The 20,779-nt window shown below is 47.8% G+C and overlaps 1 protein-coding gene across 3 annotated transcripts in view; it reads left to right on the top strand.

The window, feature by feature from the left end:
* Positions 1-20,779, top strand: part of myo5b (myosin VB) — a 360,722-nt gene that overhangs the window by 105,232 nt on the left and 234,711 nt on the right. For 2 of the 3 annotated variants that reach the window (XM_085974944.1, XM_085974932.1), the window contains exons 2-3: positions 13,841-13,951; positions 20,163-20,334. In XM_085974944.1, the coding sequence (XP_085831070.1) occupies positions 13,841-13,951; positions 20,163-20,334 (283 nt within the window). Of the gene's footprint in view, positions 1-13,840; positions 13,952-20,162; positions 20,335-20,779 lie in introns of those variants that run through there. The other variant, XM_085974939.1, reaches the window with a different exon arrangement.

The raw sequence follows: 20,779 nt of genomic DNA on the forward strand, positions 1-20,779 counted from the left end.
GAAACGTTGCAATGCCCTACTTCAAATGTTCAACATTTTGAAAGGGATTGACCAGGTTGACAGAGACAAATTGTTCATTGTGATGAAGCATTCAAGTTTTAGGTAGTACACGCTAAGTATTAGGAAGTTAGAAGTAAGAAGGGGAGCCAGGAGAACTTTATTTTTGTAATAAGTTATCAGTAATTACTTTTATAATGGCCCTATTCTAACTCTAATTGTAGGAGACCAGTGTCCGCAAGCTGGCTCCCAACATATATATTGCCAAATAACAACAGAAAATGCTGGAAAAACTCAGCAGGCCAGGCAACATCCGTGGAGAGAAATTAGAGTTGATGTTTCGGGTCGAAACCCTTTTTCAAAACTGGAAAGGAAATAAAATAGATCGAAGGCAGGGCTGCGATAGAACAAAAGAAGTAAAAGAGACATTAAGAGGTATTCAAAACCAGACGAAATGGTAATAGGACAAGTGGAGACAAAAGACGGCTGAGATTAGGTGTGAAGTGTACTGGCAGGATGAGACAGAGCTGCCATGTGGGAGAGAGAAAAAAAGGAAAAGGGGGGGGGGCGGGGGGAAGGGAAGACCCAAAACAAAAGGGTGGAAAAAAATATAAGTAAAAATGTAATAGGGGCTGAGGTTATGATTTGAACTCGATATTGAGTCCGGAAGGCTGCAAAGTGCCTAATCGGAAGATGAGCTGCTGTTCCTCGAGTTTACGTTGAGCTTCCGTGGAACAATACAAGAGGCCAAGGACTTCTTTTGTTCTATCGCAGCCCTGCCTTCGATCTATTTCATTTCCTTTCCAGTTTTGAAAAAGGGTTTCGACCTGAAACGTCAACTCTAATTTCTCTCCACGGATGTTGCCTGGCCTGCTGAGTTTTTCCAGCATTTTCTGTTGTTATTTCGGATTTCCAACATCTGCAGTATTTTGCTATATCTACTGCCAAATCTCACTGGCAGATTTGTAGACCTAAATTTCTGCTCCACTTGGCAGCAGCTCAATAAAGTTAAGAAAAAGTATAAGGTTGTTCCTCCCCTCCACCCCTGCCAAACTGTGGATGGAGACTTGCAAAGTGAGTCCACCAATACCTGTATAACTTGGCATCCCTGCTCCTCAGAAGTGACGCAGGTAGATTGGGGTGTTGGTGACTTGACCCGTGACCTCCCCACCCCCCGAGTTGTGAGGTAATGATCTGAGCCACTACTGGCTGAGTGCTGCAGGTTCCTGATCTAAATGGGGCAGCACCTAGATCAGGTGATAGGAGTTGTCTACTGTATAATGACGTTATAAATTAGGCATTGGGTCAAGCAGACAGCTGACTCACCGATCCTTTGTAGGAGGCAACAAAGCTGTGCGAGGCTCCTTCACATTACTCATACCTGTGACACACCTTCAGTTTCTAAATATAAGAATTTTTCTCTGTGTGGTGGTTTGTTTTTTTAATCACTACATGGAGCAATTTAGTGAGAGCTGTGGAATAAGACACGGGGCTAGAAATTGGGTACCTTAGAGTCTCCGGGGGGCGCTAACGACTTACCGCCTGGGCGTGGTGATGTTAGCGCCGCCGGCGAAATTCACCTGGTGGTTTGCAGCGGCGCTAACCACTATCGCCACACCTACCTGCGCCCGGAGATCGTAATGTCATCCAGCCACGTAGCGCCCCGGACCGGAAATTCATTCTCGCCCCCTGCCTCAGTGCCTGCCATTCGGAACGACAGGTAGAGGAGGCGGTCTGCAACCAGTTGAGAGCTGGAGGAGCGCTATTTAAAGGTGTGAACTTATTTTTTTATTGGCAATCAATGTTGCTTTGTCAATTTGACAGAAGCAGACAGGCGTTTTTACCGATTTGAGCTTTTCCTACTTGAAGGAGTTTTGCTCCTGAGAAAATTTATCACTTTCATTTGGGTTACATTTGATACTGCAACATTTCCAACACTTAATGGGGGCTTTACTGGTACTGGACGTTGCTCTCCAGTGTCGCCATCGGAGGCAGAGAGAAAGACGTGGCCAGAGGGAGGAGGGCCAACAGGGCTCTCAACAGGAGACCTTACCCGCCCAGGCTATTCCCGGGGCAGTTCTCCTACATTCATATCATAGAAGGCTCCGCTTTAGCGAGGAGGTGGGTCACCGCTTTGCCACCTCCTGCAGCCAGACCTCCAGCCTCAACTCAGGACCAGGATGTCTCAGTGGCAGTGAAGGTCACTGTGGTAAACCACTGTTATAGTTATCACTGTATATTGTTCTCACTGTCACATCACTACACGAGGTCGCCTCTTGTCGCACTGTTATACCTGGGCTGACCACCTCCGACTCCGCCCATTACCTGCCCAGGTATAAAGGTAGCTGACTGGCTAGTATTCCTCCCTGTTGGATCGGATCACCCACGAGGGTGGGCTCTGTTATTTAGCCAATAAAAACCTTCAGTTACGTTCTTAACTCGTCGCCTTTTATTGGACTAATTGATAGGCATATCAATTTTATTGACTAAATTTTAAAGATGTCTGATAATGAACAGCAACAGCAAGGAGCTCACCCAGCAGCACAGCAACAGCAGCCTCCAGACAACGGGCCACACCAGCCGGCTTGGCTGCAAGCCTTGAAACCACCATACCTGGATCTAAACCCACAGGCACCAAACTCAGCCAACGACTTCAAACACTGGCTGGACTGCTTCGAATCGTACCTGGAGGAAGCCGTCGTCCCTCAGAGATCCAAACTAAGAGTCCTGAAAGCCCAAGCGAGCCCGAGAGTATATACACTCATCCAGGACATGACTACGTACGACGACGCCATCAACCTACTGAAACAGCAGTACCGGAGCCCGGTAAACTACATGTACACTAGGCATCTCTTAAGATCTCGCCAGCAACAGCCAGGAGAATCGATAGCTGAATTTTCACGAGCGCTGAGACAACTCGGCAGGAACTGTGACTTTAAAGCGGTGACGGCTACTGCGAACATGGAAGACAATGTCCGCGACGCCTTGGTGAGAGGCCTACGTTCCGACTACACACGGCAAAGACTGCTTGAAGCTAAGGACATAGACCTGGACAAGGCCGAAGCCCTCGCCCTCACCCTAGAGGCCACCCAGCAAGACCAGGAAGCGTTTGCCAGGTACTATTCGCGACCCTGGGACTCGGGCCCGACCCCCACCCCACCACCCTTCACAGCGCTGCCCCCGGGACCTACCTCAGCGTCTGCATCACGGATCCGACCGGGCCCGCTAGCCCCGGTACCGGCCCCGACATCAGGCAACCCCGATCGGGCCGCTGGCTGCTTCTTTTGCGGCCAGGAGAAGCATCCGAGGTCGCGCTGCCCAGCCAAAAACTCGACCTGCAAAACCTGCCTCAAGAAAGGCCACTTCTCCAAGGCCTGCAGAAGCAAATCCTCAGAAGCCAGCAGTGCCTCATGCGAACCCTGGGGGCGGCCATCTTTGTGCGGGGCAGCCGAAGCCTGCAGAGCCTCATGGGAAAACCAGGGGCGGCCATCTTTGTGCGGGGCAGCCGAAGCCTGCAGAGCCTCATGGGAAAACCAGGGGCGGCCATCTTTGTGCGGGGCAGCCGAAGCCTGCAGAGCCTCATGGGAACAGCAGGGGCGGCCATCTTTGTGCGGGGCAAACGATTTAAACAGAGCCTCATGTGAACTACGGGGGCTGCCATCTTCGCCGCCATCTTGTCATGACAACGACGCGCTCATCTACACCCTAGCTTCCGTGACCCTGGATCAAGCCCGCCCGCACCACCTGGCCAGCTCAATGATGGACATCAAAGTCAACGGCCACGCCACGACCTGCCTGTTCGACAGCGGAAGCACGGAGAGCTTCATCCACCCAGACACGGTGAGCCACTACTCCCTCCCCGTCCTGCCAACGCGCAGCCGCATCTCGATGGCATCGAGGTCGCACGCCACAGACATCAGCGGCTACTGTGTCGTGACATTGTCGGTTAAAGGGACAGAGTATAAAAATTTTAAACTCCTCGTACTCCCCCAGCTGTGCGCTGCCGTCATACTAGGGCTGGACTTCCAATCCCACCTCCAAAGTGTAACCCTAGCATACGGTGGACCCCTCCCCCCACTCACAGTCGACAACCAGCGAAAGTTAAACCGCCCACCGCGTAACACCTGCAGCCTATCCACCCTCAAGGTACCGCCACCTTCCCTGTTCGCTAACCTCACCCCCGACTGCAAACCTGTCGCTACTAAGAGCAGGCGGTACAGCGCTGGGGACAGAGCCTTCATTAGCTCTGAGGTGCAGCGACTCCTGAAAGAGGGCATTATTGAGGGGAGCAGCAGCCCCTGGCGTGCCCAGGTGGTGGTAGTCAAGACCGGCGACAAAAATCGCCTGGTTATCGACTACAGCCAGACCATAAACAGATACACCCAGCTGGACGCATACCCCCTCCCCCGCATATCGGACATGGTCAATGAGATTGCACAATACCGCGTATTCTCGACCATCGACCTCAAGTCGGCCTACCACCAACTCCCCATCAGCCCGGAGGACAGCCAGTACACCGCCTTCGAGGCGAATGGCCGCCTCTACCAATTCCTTAGGGTCCCCTTTGGTGTCACCAACGGGGTCTCGGTTTTCCAACGGGAGATGGACCGGATGGTTGACCAGAACGGACTACAGGCCACTTTCCCCTATCTCGATAACGTCACCATCTGCGGCCGCAACCGGCAGGACCATGACGTGAATCTGGAGAAATTCCTCCGTACGGCCCAACGGCTGAACCTCACCTACAATAAGGAGAAATGCGTGTTTAACACAGCGCGCCTTGCCATCCTTGGCTGTGTAGTAGAGAACGGAGTCATCGGCCCCGACCCCGAAAGAATGCGCCCCCTCATGGAGCTACCCCTCCCCCACTGTCCAAAAGCACTTAGGAGAACCCTGGGGCTTTTCGCCTACTATGCCCAATGGGTACCCAATTATGCGGACAAAGCCAGACCCCTCCTGAAAACCACATCCTTCCCCCTCACGGAAGAGGCGTGCGCGGCCTTCTCCCTCATTAAGGGAGACATAGCCAAGGCCACAATGCACGCAGTGGATGAGTCAATCCCCTTCCAAGTGGAGAGCGATGCATCCGACTTCGCCCTAGCCGCTACCCTTAACCAGGAGGGTAGGCCGGTAGCCTTCTTCTCAAGGACCCTACAGGGCCCCGAGACCCGACACTCGTCGGTCGAGAAGGAAGCCCAGGCAATTGTGGAGGCAGTACGGCGCTGGAGGCACTACTTGGCAGGCAAACGATTTACCCTCCTCACCGACCAACGCTCGGTTGCCTTCATGTTTAATAACAAGCTGAGGGGCAAGATCAAGAACGACAAAATCTTGAGGTGGAGAATCGAGCTTTCCACCTATGATTATGAGATCTTGTACCGGCCCGGTAAACTGAACGACCCCCCTGATGCTCTTTCACGCATTACATGCGCCAGCGCGCAAAGTGATAGACTTCAGACCCTCCACAATGACCTCTGCCACCCCGGAGTCACCAGACTCTACCATTTCATTAAGGCCCGCAACCTGCCATACTCCATCGAGGAGGTCAGGACCATGACCAGGAACTGCCAGATCTGTGCTGAGTGCAAACCGCACTTCTATAAGCCGGACAGAGCAAGCCTGATCAAGGCCACCCGCCCCTTCGAGCGTCTGAGCATCGACTTCAAGGGGCCCCTACCGTCATCCGACCGTAATGTGTACTTCCTCAACATCGTTGATGAGTACTCCCGTTTCCCCTTTGCCTTCCCCTGCCCAGACATGACCAGTAACACGGTCATTAAATGCCTGAACAAACTCTTCGCCTTGTTCGGGTTCCCGAACTATATACATAGTGACCGGGGCGCCTCCTTCATGAGCGAGGAACTCCGTCAGTTCCTATTGGAGAGGGGTATTGCAGCAAGCAGGACCACCAGCTACAACCCCCGAGGGAACGGCCAGGTGGAAAGAGAGAACGCGACGGTATGGAAGGCCACCCTCTTAGCCTTAAAGTCTAAGGGCCTCCCAACCTCCCGCTGGCAAGAGGTCCTCCCGATTGCGCTGCACTCCATCCGGTCACTACTTTGCACTGCCATTAACACCACCCCCCATGCCCGAATGTTTGTCTTCCCCAGGAAGTCGACTACGGGAACCACCCTACCAACCTGGCTGACCTCTCCGGGACCCGTCTTGCTGCGAAAGCACGTGAGGGCCCATAAAACGGACCCCCTGGTCGAGAAGGTGAACCTCCTGCACGCCAACCCCCAGTACGCCTATGTGGCTTACCCAGACGGACGGGAGGACACTGTCTCCTTACGAGACCTCGCACCCTCACCCCCCCCCTCCCAACCCCCCGAGTCCAGCCGAGGTAGACGGCATGCCGGAACCCCACGAGCCTTTGCCGACTACGCAGACACCAGCTTTAACACCGGATAATGTAACACCGCCGCTGCGACGATCGGAGAGGCTAACGAAGCCTCCGGACAGACTGACATACCAGAGCTGGTAATACACTTCACCCCGCCGGACTCTAATCTAAACAAGGGGTGAATGTGGTAAACCACTGTTATAGTTATCACTGTATATTGTTCTCACTGTCACATCACTACACGAGGTCGCCTCTTGTCGCACTGTTATACCTGGGCTGACCACCTCCGACTCCGCCCATTACCTGCCCAGGTATAAAGGTAGCTGACTGGCTAGTATTCCTCCCTGTTGGATCGGATCACCCACGAGGGTGGGCTCTGTTATTTAGCCAATAAAAACCTTCAGTTACGTTCTTAACTCGTCGCCTTTTATTGGACTAATTGATAGGCATATCAGTCACACTCGCTCTCGATTTCTACGCCAGTGGCTCCTTCCCGGCTTTAACAGGGGATATTGCAAACATGTCTCAGTTCGCTGTCCATTGCTGCATTCGGGAGGTGACAGACGCTCTGTACAGAAGGAGAATGGAATACATCTCATTCCCCATGAGCAGACAGCATCTGTGGTTGCACATCACATTATTTACACACACTCCCCCCATGCAGATGACCTCGGCCACCTCTGGGCCTGGAAGACCCGGCTACAGACTGCAACACCTCAGCATATGCGACGGCAGTCTGGGAGGGCTGGGTTACAGGCTGTGGCAAGTGCAATGGCGGTGTGGCAGTGGTGGGAGCAGGAATACAGTCATCTTGAGAGAGGACTGCACTTTCCTGCTCGACCGACACACTGCCACTCCCTTGGGGCAGAACCTCAGCAACCAGAGCAATCTGCTCGAGCACAGATTGCTGGCCTGCTGCGGCACCGTGAGATCCCTGGTGGACTGTGGGCAACCCAGCGACGATGGCAGCAGTCAGTGCTTGCGTGTTTTCAATCTGAGACTGCATGAGAGCAGTCTGAGATTGGAAGCCACCAACCACTGACTCCATTACAGCACTAAGCCATTGCGTTGCTTTGGCCTGTGCTGCAATAGCTGCTGCCACCTCGCCCATGACACGTGGCATGAGGTCTGGGTCCCCACGGTCTCTGTGAGGCAACCATCCTTTGCAAACTGGCAAGGATGGGCTCGATGGTTTGCACAGAGATGAGTGCAATGCTGGAGGCGGACTCCTCCATGCTCCCAGCCAGTGTATCCATGCTCTCGGGTACCCTTGCCATTGCAGCCATGAGCTCAGTGTGGATGCTCATTGCCTCCACATCGAGGTCCTCATCTGAGTCCTGTGCAGCAGAACTCGTGCGCGCACTCACCCTCCAGGGAGATGGCCCCCGAGCTACCCTTTCCCCGTGGCGTTGCTGCAGCTCGCTGGGTCCCGGAGCTTCACCCACATCAGACCCATTTCCTAGGCTGATAGCAAAATACTGCGGATGTTGGAAAGCCGAAATAACAACAGAAAATGCTGGAAAAACTCAGCAGGTCAGGCAACATCCGTGGAGAGAAATTTGAGTTGACGTTTCGGGTCGAACCCTTCTTCAAAACTGGAAAGAAAAGAAGATAGATCAGAGGCTAGGCTTCCCTCCAGCGACTGCGTGGCCCCATTATCGGACCGCTCGCCCTCGGGAGACATGGGCAGTGAGGCTCTGGCTTGTTGTTCCTCCTCCTCTCTTGTGTCGCTGCCACTGGGAGACTGAGGGTCAAGCTAGTCAGATGGTGGCTGACTATCTGAAAGCATAAAGGTTCAAGAGTGGGTTTAATGTCAGGGGAGGGAGGCAGGAAGGGAGCAAGGAATGGAGACAGTATACTTAAATGGAAAGTGGGAAGGGCTTGTGTTGCGAGGCGGTAGTGGTATGAGAGAAGAGGGAGTGGTGATGAACAATACCGTTCTTGTCCCCTTGGGGGTCGACCTCTCCAACGGCCACAGCGCCCACGACCTGGGCTACAATGATGCGCCCCACTCGCTCCTCCAGGTCTGGAAGCGGGTGCAGCTCCGCCTGACCGCCTCCTGTGGGTTGCTGCTCCCTCCTGTTATGAGCAAGCTTGGCCTGCAAGAAAAAGGACAGCGTGTGAGTGAGTGTGCAGCTATGTGTTTGGCAGATGTGCCTACCATAATTGAACAGCTGTTAATATATGATGAAAGGCATGAGATAAGGATGTCACTTTTAATAGGTAGGCATAGTTGGTGAGTGAGTGTTGGGGATTTGGCGGTTTATACAGTCTGTGCACAGAGTGAGGTTGAGATGGTGACATATACAGGTTTTTGAAGCAAGTACTCACCCTGACCATCCGAGTGAGGTTGTTGAACTTCTCGCAGCACTGGGTGGGAGTCCTGTGGACCACACTTCTGGCCGAGATGTACTGGGCCACCTCCCTCCACATCTTCCTGAAGTCCTGCGGCAATGGCCTCCTGCCAGTGTCCGGGAAGAGCACTGTTCATCGGCGTTCCACCGCCGCGATCAGGGCCTCCAAAGTCTGGTCGCTGAACCGGTGAGTTCTGTCCCTGGGCCTCTGATCAGCTATGAGACTTGTGAATGATGGTTTGCAGCTCCTTGCAGGCCCAGGTCACAAGCAGCAATGATCAGAGTGAAGCTGTGCAGCCTGATTGAACCTCCCCTTTAAGAACTGAAAGGCGCCAGTCTGTCTGAGTACTTGTAATTGACAGCGCCGGAACTTGAGTTGCGCTCTGCAGTAGTGCCCTGCTCGCCGACGTTAGTGCCCTAAGAGGAGTGTGTAACGCTTGATTTAGCGCTCCACTTCCCTCTTGGGACGCTAAAACTGAATTTTGTGGTCGCCGGCACTAATTAGCACCGGTCGCTAAAGTTAGCGCCCAGGCGATGTTAGCGCCCCAAAAAGGTCAATACCGAATTTTTCCCCCATGTCTTGCGAATTTGGATTGAAATAGCTCTCTTAGAATACCTAGTTGGGAAAGGGGATGCTCGCTGATGACTGCACAATGTTCAGTGCCATTCACAACGCCTCAGATAATGAAGCAGTCCATGCCTGCATGCAACAAGATCTGGACAACGTTCAGGCTTGTGCTGATAAGTGGCAGGTATCATTCGCGCCACAGAAGTGCCAGCCAATGACTATCTCCAACAAGTGAGAGTCTAACCGCCTCCCCTTGACATTCAATGGCATTACCATCACCGAATCCCCCACCATCAACATCTTGGGGGGGTCACCATTGACCAAAAACTTAACTGGACCAGCCACTTAAATACCATGGCAACAAAAGCAGGTCAGAGGCTAGGTATTCTGCGGCAAGTGTCTCACCTGACTCCCCAAAGCCTTTCCACCATCTACAAGGCACAAGGAAGGAGTGTGATGGAATACTCTCCACTTGCCTGGATGAGTGCAGCTCCAACAACACTCAAGAAGCTTGACACCATCCAGGACAAAGCAGCCCGCTTGATTGGCACCCCATCCACCACCTTAAACATTCACTCCCTCCACCACCGACGTACCGTGGCTGCAGTGTGTACCATCTATAAGATACACTGCAGCAACTCGCCATGGCTTCTTCGGCAGCACCTCTCAAACCCACGACCTCTTCCACCTAGAAGGACAAGGGCAGCAGGCGCATGGGAACACCATCACCTCCAAGTCACACACCATCCTGACTTAGAAGTATATCAACGATCCTTCATCGTTGCTGGGTCAAAATCCTGGAACTCCCTACTTAACAGCACTGTGGGAGTACCTTCACCACACAGACTGCAGCGGCTCAAGAAGGCGGCTCACCACCACCTTCTCGAGGGCAATTATGGATGGGCAATAAATGCTGGCCTTGCCAGTGACGCCCACATCCCATAAATGAATTTTTTTTTAATTTTTTTTATAAAGTGTAGTACTAAGCCCTACATAGCAGACCATCTCAGTTTGATTCTCAGTCTATGCTGAGTTAGCTGGTCTTGTCTGGGGCAGCTGTTGACTTTGGCATCTTGGGCTGCAAGAGGAGGGAAAATACTCTAATGTTCTAACAAACAGCCAACACAGACACAATGAGCAGAATGGCCCCTTTCTGTGTTCTAAACTTTTATGGTTCATGTTCACTATTTAGTGACTGCGCATGGATGGCCATCAGCTGAGGTTAGCAACAGCCCCACTTGTGGTAGCCCTCTGTGGTAAAATTGCCTGCCAACACTCTCTATTTAAGCCCACATGTGAAGAGTGGCCCCTTGTGGGAGTACTGGAGAACCATGGAACTGCACTCCAGCATGAGTCAGCCACTCCAGGAGAGGAATGGAGGAAACTGCGACAATAAGAAAAAAATTTGGGTGGAGACATAGTTAACCAGTGTGTCTACTGCATATGTTGTCCTGGAATCTTCGTATATCTGGACTCTCAAATTGTCACTTGGGCGAGGTCGTAGAAGGTTGCTGTGGTGCCCATGGAACTATACTCCAATTTAGCAGATTACATAAAAACTAAGTTTTTTCCCTAAATAATATTGGTACTAACATGCTAAATAACCCTCGTGATAACTGAGATTAAATAAACCGGTTGGTAGATGGAATTAAGATACAGATTAGCCATGATCTAATTGAATGGCGGTACAGGTTCGACAGGCTGAATGAGCCTACTCCTCTGGTTCTTAATATCTCCCCTCTGGTTCTTTTGTGGAATTAAAAATATGCTGCATAGTTTGTACAGAATGCGGAGTATGTGACTTATTTATTTTCTGGTCCATTACCTGAGTTGTAGGCATCACTGTTTGTAGTTATATCAATAATTCAAAGATTTATATTTCCAAGAAATAAATGTTCAAGTGCTGACAGTTGTTTACAATGAACAGTCCCAGGATTGGAATTTTATTTGGTATCCTTCTGCTGCCTAGTGTTTCCTTTATACACTTCGTGACGGTCACAGCAGTCATGATTTTTGTCTCCAAAAGGGAACATTTTAAATGGTCACTGTCTTCATGAAACATGTTGGGCAACCACAAGGTTCAGTGATGTAATCATTGATCTCTATGTCACAGTAACATAAATGGTGCACTGCTCTTCTGTTTCCCCAAAGCAAAAATGGTGGTAGGTTACAAGCCTACAGCCACACTCTCCCTCACCCTTCATGCCAAGGAAGAGATGAATTATGACCTTCACACCAAACATTGAGGAAAAACTTGTGTTTATGGTTTAAACTGTGGAAATGTGGAAATGCCGCTATCATTTTGCTGGGATATTGTATTTGAAACAGATCACACCTTTAATTCAGCTGAGTGAGCTGATATCAGCTGGGGTTGATGCAATTGGCCTCCGCACCTTCTGGCTCGGGTGAAAGGGAATCTCAGAGGGTACCAGCTCCTGATTGTTACTCAGCCATCTGTGCCAGGAAGTGTATATCCAAGAACATAAGAATTAGGAGCCGGAGTGGGCCATATGACCCCTCAAGCCTGCTCCGCCATTCAGTAAGATCATGGCCGATCTTCGATCTCAACTCCACTTTCCCGCTCAATTCCCCCATGTCCCTTGATTCCCCTAGCATCCAAAAATCAATCTAGCTCCGCCTTGAATATACTCAAAGGCTCAGCATTTGTATTGACGAGGGTGAGGGCCGGATCAGGCCCTCTGTGGCTGACTGGCCTGCCAACACTCGCTGCCTGGGCGCTCACATCGCCACTTGGGTAAGGTACTGGAAGGTTGCTGGTGCCCATGGAACTGTACTCCAATTTAGCAGATGGCATAAAAACTGTGATTTATTTTTTTCCCCTACATAATATTGGCACTAATATGCTAAATAAAACCTAGTGACAACAACTGAAATTAAATAATTTAGTTAGTGTCCATGATGAGGCCAAGTTCGATACATTCTGTGTAAAGAAAGGGCTTGATGGCCAAATGGCCCTCTTTCATTCGCTGCTGAAGTTCTTTGCCCCCAAGTCCTCGTTGGGAATTTCAGTGCTATGTTCCCCCCAAAGGTGCGCGGACTCGCACCAATCGCGAGGTCCAGTGCTGCTCATGCTATAAATGAAGGAAATGTTATATTACATTATAATACATCTGCCCATCCCGTGAGCGGGCGTACTATGGGCTCACCCCTGAAAGTGGCAGGAGTTTTGACGGGCCCAAGAAGTGGCAGAATCCTGGTTCTGCCCTAAATTTCACACCCTTCCCCCTATTGCCATTACACTGGAAAACCGCCCTCTCCAGTCTCAAGAATTTCAAGGGCCTTGTTTAATCGCTTTCGAGGCTTGTGACCTCATCAGAACCGCTTAGGTAAATTAGCAAGATTAGAGATTAGAGAAAAACATTTCTACCCCCACCCCCCCCCCACCAGAGGATAGTGGACCAGACTCCCAGAAAAAGTAGTTTATTCAGTTAATCGACATCTTTAAAAGGGGCCTGGATCAATATCTATTGAGGTGATTGAAGATTATAGAGATCTTTACTGCACAGCTTGATTTATTTTCATGCAACGTAGGAGAAGAAATTAAGTGTACCTTGGGGATCGACAGGCGGTGGTGGTGGTAGGAAATGTCCACAATAGAGTAATCACACATGGACTCTGGCTGGAGCCAGTTTAATAGTCAAATGGTTTTTTTCTCACCCCAGAATTTGTTTTTTTTAACTACATTTTTCTAAAGTTACACTAGCTCAGAAATCCATAAACATGTCAAGATCAGTAAAGCGTATGTTTATGAAAAAGCTCAAAGCTTTAAGTATCCACAGACCATCTGAACTAGACCGAAGAATCTTTTCAGAAATGAGTGAGTAATCATTTTCAGGAGCTCCATAAATGTAGGAGCTGTACTTTGAGGACTGGAACGTGACCTGAATCAACTCCATGTTCTATTTTTTTTTTAAAAAGGAGTGATTGGAGAACTAAGGAATTATGAGCCAGTGGTCTTAACACCAGCAATTGGGGAAAATGCTTGGGGCCGCTGTCAGTATTCATTAAAATAGAGAAAGCTTTTGGAAGCAATAGGTAATGTCTCGCTGTCTTGCGTGAAGTAAATAAGTGGATGAGGGATATCCAATGGCTTGAACATATTTGATCTTTAGAAACCTGAAGAAAATTAATGACAAATCGGCAGCTGGATTGAAAATGAAAGGCAGACGGTGCTGATAAATGGAAGGGGATTTGTTTGGTGGGGAAGTGAGCAGTGGAGTTCTGCACTTGTCTCTTTTGGGTCAGTATTTTTGCTGACATTTCCTCAAATGAAATGGAGGAAGGTGCTTCTCAGAATAAATTCTTTAAAAAAAATCTATTGGCAGTCTAACGAGGCGCATCATGTATTCAGAGAGTTTTCTGTAATGCACGTTCGTGCTCAGAAGGTGGATCTTCATCAGCAGTGCAGTTACTGATTCTCGCTTGTCCAAAATGTAATACAAAGACGTTGCTTGATGTAACAGAAAACTTAATCCTGGTTGCAGTGGTGTGAAGAGACTGTACTCCCTGTAACTTGATGCTTTCTGTACACTAATCTGCCTGAATTTTTATTTGCAGTACACAAAGGTTTGGATCCCTGACCCAGAGGATGTTTGGAAATCGGCAGAAATCACCAAGGATTACAAAGATGCCGATGACATCCTTCACCTTAAACTGGAAGATGAAATGGTCAGTATTTCTTTGGCTTTGGAGTGGGGTGATGGAGGGAGAAGGAACATTTGCTGCCGGTGCCGTATGTTGGGGTTTGAACAAACAAAATACTTCCCACAGGGGCGGGGGGTGACGCAGGGCTCGCCAATCTCACCGACACTCTTTAATATTTACATTAATGGATTGGCAAAACTACTTGAACAATCTACAGCACCCGGCCTCACCCTATATGAATCCAAGGTTAAATTCCTCCTCTATGCCGACGACCTGGTTCTGCTGTCACCAACTAAGGAGGGTCTACAGCAGAACCTGGACCTGCTGGAGTCGTACTGCCAGACTTGGGCCCTGACAATAAATCCCCAAAAAACCAAAGTCCTTGTGTTCCAGCAAAGATCCAAACAACATGGACCCACAATAAATTTCACAGTAGGAACAACCAAAATTGAACAAACCACTCACTACACATACTTGGGCTTAAAAATCAGTTCTACGGGAAACTTCAAACTGGCTGTGAATGAACTGAAAGAGAAAGCAAGAAGGGCTTTCTATGCCATCAAAAAATCAATCCAAATAGAAATCCCAATTAGCATTTGGCTCAAAATTTTTAGATCAGTAATTGAACCAATTGCACTCTATGGCAGTGAGGTCTGGGGACCACTAACACAACAAGATTTTGCAAAATGGGACAAACACCCAATTGAGATCCTACATGCGGAATTCTGTAAAAGTATCCTCCGGACTCAAAGGAAAACAGTAAACAACGCATGCAGGGCGGAACTAGGCCAATACCCATTAATAATCACTATCCAAAAAAGAGCCACCAAATTTTGGAATCACCTACAAATGAGCAACCCCCAATGCTATCACTACGACGCCCTGAAATGCCAAGAGCTGACCATAAAGAAGAATACCCTCAGTCAACTAGTCCTGGGACTCAATAAAGTAACTAATAACAATACTAACAATAACCAGCCCCAGGACAGTGACAGGGTAACACAAAGAATTCGACCCAACACAATCGTCGCTAAGCAAAAGGAAAAATATCTGTCATATTGGGCAGAAACAACAAAAACCCAAAGCAAACTCAATTGCTACTTGGCCCTAAACAGACAATACAACATAGCTGATTACCTGACCATGGTAAAGGATAACAAACTGAGAAGAACCTTGACAAGGTACAGACTTAGCGAACATAGCCTAGCGATCGAAAAAGGCAGACACAGGCAGACCAGGCTGCCAAGAGAAGACAGGATATGCTCTCACTGCAGTCAGGGAGTAGTTGAGACAGAGATGCACTTCCTCACAGCCTGTGGAAAATATCAGGGCATCAGAGAGAATTTCTATCAAAAATTCTCACAAATATGCCCTGAATTCAGAAATCTGACTGACAACCAAAAACTCCCATTCCTACTGGGGGAGGAGAGAAGCTGTGTAACACTGGCGGCACACTATGTTACAGCTTGCCATGAACAGAGGGACAACCAGTAAACTAAGACAAGAGTATATATAAACAAGGCGAAAATATATTTATAAACTCAGGGATATACCTGTTTATACACTGTATGAATGGAACCGCGTTTATGTGTTCAACCATAAATGTATTTTGATGCTTTGGCAACATAAGATGTACCTTATCATGCCAATAAAGCGATTTGTATTGTATTGTATTATTATTGTACTGCACTCGGGGTGGCAGAAATCTGGGTTAGCTTTCGTGTTTTTTAAAGGCTTTGAGAGGAAGGAAAGCTGAGCAATGTCTGCACCACAATGATGTCATCAGCAAGTGACATGACTCACTGTCCAAAGCACAGCAAGTATTTTACAGGACAATTGTCATGTTGGTGTGCAGAGGAAGGTAGAACAGCGATGATGGTCTTTGACTCAATGGTCATGTGTCCCATTGTACATATCACCCATTTAACTTTTATAAAATGTATCTCTTTGAGTATTTGAACATGGTTTGGGACAAACATAGTTTTGATCTTAACTCTGCACAGTTACAAATTCTGGCTGGTACAAGTTGGAGAGACACCTAGTGAAGCCTTCTTTGGGGGGGGGGGGTTTGGTGGTATAGGAAGGGAACAGAAAAGGAAGAGTCACATTTGTAATGATGCACACCGCCTCTTGATAAGTGCAGATGTCTGCAATTTGGCATTTGTGATGACCTATGGGCAAACTTGGACACCTGCTCTCCTGCTTTCAGCTATTTGGCTCAGTTGGTAGCGTTATCTCTAATTCAGAAGGTTTGTGGGTTCACGCCCCATTCCAGGGAGTGCTGCATTGCGAGAGGTTTCCTGTTTCAGATGACATTAAATCGAAGCCCCATTTTCCTGCCTTGGTGGGTGGAAAAGATCCCAAGTCACTTCTTGAAGAGGAGAAGATGGTTCTCACAGTGTTCTGGCCAACATTTCTCTCCATCAACACCACCAAAAAGAGATTTATCTGGTAATTCATCTCATTCATTCTTACCATGGAGGGAGTGCAGCGAAGATTAACCATGCTGATACCTGTGATGACAAGAATGAAGTATGAAGAGAGATTGGGTCGATTAGGCTTGTATTCACTAGAGATTAGAAGAATGAGAGGGGATCTCATTGAAACTTATAAAATTCTAACAGGACTGGACAGATTAGATGCAGGAAGGATGTTCCCGATGGCAGGGGAGTCCAGAACCAGGGGTCACAGTCTAAAGATAAAGGGTAGGCCATTTAGGACAGAGATGAGGAGGAATTTCTTCACCCAGAGAGTGGTGAACCTGTGGAATTCTCTACCACAGAAGGCAATTGAGGCCAACTTATTAAATATATTCAAGAAGGAGTTAGATATATTTCTTAAGGCTAAGGGGATCAAGGGATATGGGGAGAAAGCAGGGACAGGGTACTGAATTTGGATGATCAGCCATGATCTCATTGAATGGCGGAGCAGGCTCGAGGGACCGAATGGCCTGCTGCTATCTTTTATGTTTCTATGTTTCTTGTGGGATCTTGTTGTAGGCAAATTAGTTGCCACATTTGCCGCCTTAACAGTGACAACACTTCAAAAATAATTTATTGTTGAAGAACTTTAGGATGTCCTGAGAACGTGAAAGGCACTACATTAAGGCACGTTCTTCTTTTCTCCAGCAGCAGAGGTGTGAAGGCCAGATGGAGTTGAACAGGTGGATAATTTGTGACAAATTGGATTAGAATAAATTTAAAAAAATGAAAACTTGTAATAAAAGTAGAAAATGCTGGCAATGTATAGCAGACTAATCAGCACCAGGAGAAAGATAGGTTAGCTTTTCAGATGTAGCCCTTCAATCAGAATTCAAGAGGAGTGTCATTGAGAAACTTGAGGGTGAACATAAGCTCAGCCAAGCCAGGATGGTAGATAGAAACCGTGTACTTAATGAAGAAGTGCAGGGCCTGGAGACCATCTTGCTAAAGGGATGGAGGTGTGTAGTAACTGGATGTCTATGTTGAAAATGAAATCATCAAAACAGAGAATTGTCAGAAATTGGTTGGGGAGAAGCTGAACAAGGGGAGAGAGAAAGGAGTCTGATGAAGGGTCCCATTCAAAACATTAAGTTACTCTTCTATTTTACATGTTAACTAACTGCCACCATTTTCTTCTTGTATTTTAGATTTCCATCACTCGCAGTTTTTCTTTTTATCTTTTGGAAAAGTTCCGAGTCCAGTGTCATAATGTTGTAACTGAGATTTATGAACTCTGTGTTCAAGGTTATTGCAGAATCTAAGTCTGTCTTTATATGTTTGTCCCTTGCCTCTTATTAATATTTTACAATGTTGAGGTCCGTGATTCCAACAGGCCTGTCACTGCTGTTTTACAAGAGCGGATTAAAAATGAGTTTGCAGCTTTATTGAAATCTTGGGAAGAATGCCTTGCGAGCAGTAATCATAGGATTACATTGGATATACGGCACAGAAACAGGCCATTCGGCCCCAGCCAGTCCATGCCGGCGTTTATGCTCCACTCGAGCCTCCTCCCGTCTTTCCTCATCTAACAATCTTAAAAATACAGAGCAGAAAGTAGGTTTTACATTTGACAGTTGCTTGTTTTGCCAAAGAAGTTGTGAAGTGGCCTTTTTTTTTGTGTTTTTAAAGTGGAAATAAAGACAGGCTGGTTTTCAAACTGTCCTTTTAACTTTGGGACCTACGTTTAAGTCCAACCCAGACACACTCTTCTCTGCTGAGTGTCAAGTCCTATAGGAACTGGACTGAGACCACCAGAGCTCCATTTCATAATGTGTATGGGTCCACAGCACAAAACTGCTCACAAGTTGCCAATTATAGTCAGAGACACAAATAAGATTGATGAAATGAGATTGTTACACAGGTTCAGAGGGTATTCTATTCAAAGGTTGGAGTTGAGCATTGTTGGGGCAGAGTAAAGATTCTATAGGTGGTTGTGCCAAGGCTGGCCTAGGAATGCTTGATGCTGATCCTCGAGCGCAATTGAGAAAACATTCCATTCCCCCAACCCATCCATCACTTTTTCATTATGTACAAATATAACATTTGACACTGCCGAATGCTGAGGGTCAAAAGCAAAGAGGGTCAAAAGCAAAGATGTAGTGGAGAGTATACGGAGTACACTTTGTTTGTTTGGAGGCTAAGGTATGAGTAAGAATTAAACAAATTAATGGGCTAGATATTCTTCCTGTTGACTATGAATGGATGAATTATGCTTAGTCCTCAGCAGCATATCTTTCACACAAACGTACGCACTTGTTCCAAATTTGGACCTGTACTACACATTTGCTCAGGTTCAGCAACATCGGTCACTCCCATAAGATGTCCTTGCATCCCCTATGTCCCGCAGAGTAACTTCGATATCTAGTTAGCGAGACCCAGTGGGCTGTAACCAGAAGACTCCTCTTGTTTTGCACTGGATAATGTGATCTTGGAGGTGCTGCCATGTGCATTTTTTCTATCTTTTGGAAGGCGGACTGATGTGAAATAAGACCAATTCTAAATTAACAAACTAAATTATTAGTATATGAAATAAAAGAATGAATAGAACAGTTTTCTAATGAGATTCAAACAATTCTGTTGCTCCTCGTAGCACCAAAATAATAAATTTTGCAAACTTTACCCTTTTGCTATAGTAACTTAGAAAGCGAGACTCCTCTGCCTCTCTCTGACTGACTGTTTCAGACTCTAACCTGCTTCCAGAGAGAGGAGACCAAAGCTTGACTTGTGATCCCACCCTCCCTCAGCTGTCTATGCTGAGGATTGACCCCCCGAACACTACCACCTTGAAACACTACTGCTCCTCCCCAGCCTCCTCCCCGAGACGTGATTCTGGCTGTTGGAGGTTATTGTGTGGTGCTTGCTGGCGCAATGAAGAGCATTGGAGAAATTGTGCTTGGTGAAGTTGCGGATGAGGTTTTCAGCAGTGGTGGCGGTGAGGCAAGGGTGGATGTGGGTAATGTGGCAGAGGGAAAAATAGGTGGTCTTGGTAATGTATAGGATTTGAGTTTTGAAGCCCAACTCTGTCAAATAGACACTAAAGTTGTGCACCTTTGGGCTCGGTCTAAGTGAGTAGCCTGGGAGGGAGATGGAAAAGGGTCTAGGGTTTGGACTTTTTGGCAGGAGCTGAACAGGCTGGCTTCCATCTTGCCAGTGTTAAATTGGGCAAGGTTCTAGTTCATCCACAACTTGATGTCAGAGAAACCGTCATTTAACATAGTGGTGTCTGTGAAGTTGAGGATGGTGGTAGTGATGGGGTAGAGCTAGGAGTCAGGAGACCAGTAAATTTATTTTGCTAATAATAGGTTAATGCAACACACAATTCAGCATTACAATTGTTTTCTGTCCATCTCTTTGTATATTCCCTCATATAAAGTATATCACATATCAGAAAATATGTATATTTATGAAAAAATCTACTCCAAGTGTTGCAAAATGCACCAAATAAAGTGTCAAAATCAAAATGTTCTGGGAGAGGATGCCCTAAGAACCACCTATAAAATAGATGCCATACATGGTGTACAGTTTACCCACTTTTGAAAGTGTCACCACACCAGTGATCAGATATACTGTTGCTATTGCCCGGCATGAGGTTTCCAACAGGCCCCGAGTCACACCAGGTGTTGCAGTGGTGTGTTACTAGGCTGCAAAAGGTCCATATGCCATAGTATTCAGTGGGTATTCTTCTGCTGTCCGTGAGGCCTCTTTGTTGAACGTGGTTTTTATTTGTTCCTTTTTGTTTCCTGGTTTTGCTGCAGCCCCTCGAGTATCCCATCAACTCGAAGGCAAACCAGTTACCTTTCCTGCGCAATCCTGATATTCTGGTTGGCGAGAATGACCTGACCGCTCTCAGTTATCTTCATGAACCTGCAGTGCTCCACAACTTAAAGCTGCGCTTCCTGGAGTCTAATGCCATATACACATACTGTGGTGAGTAAATGAATAGTAACCAGAGCAAGAGTGATGGGTAGGTAAGACATCCTATCCTGTTGGTGCAGGTGTGCTGACGCACTGTGCCGTGGAGAGGGAAACGTGAAAAGTTTGTTCACGCTGTCACACTGTTGATGTATGAGTTTAGGTGGCACTGTCCGAGGGCAGGCAGAGGAGTCATGTGCAAGCAACTGACTTTCCTCCCCCTCCAATGACTCAAGTGAGTTTATCTAGTATTTAGTCGAGCCACTGCTTACCAGAAAGGCCACAGATTTGATCTGTCTGCTGAATTACCTCACCTCATCAAGTGTAGTACAGTATTAGCATTTTTCCAATTGGTCTTGGGTTAGGAGGGGGAAAAATTGAGTAGCATTTCCACTTCTGATTGCTACCCAGTGACTCATGCTTGATAGTGGGCTTAGTCAATTGTGGGGGAGGCATAACT

The sequence above is a fragment of the Somniosus microcephalus genome, chromosome 2 (assembly GCF_052327205.1).
Source record: "Somniosus microcephalus isolate GS21.2 chromosome 2, FLI_Smic_1.0, whole genome shotgun sequence".
Lineage (NCBI taxonomy): Eukaryota > Metazoa > Chordata > Chondrichthyes > Squaliformes > Somniosidae > Somniosus > Somniosus microcephalus.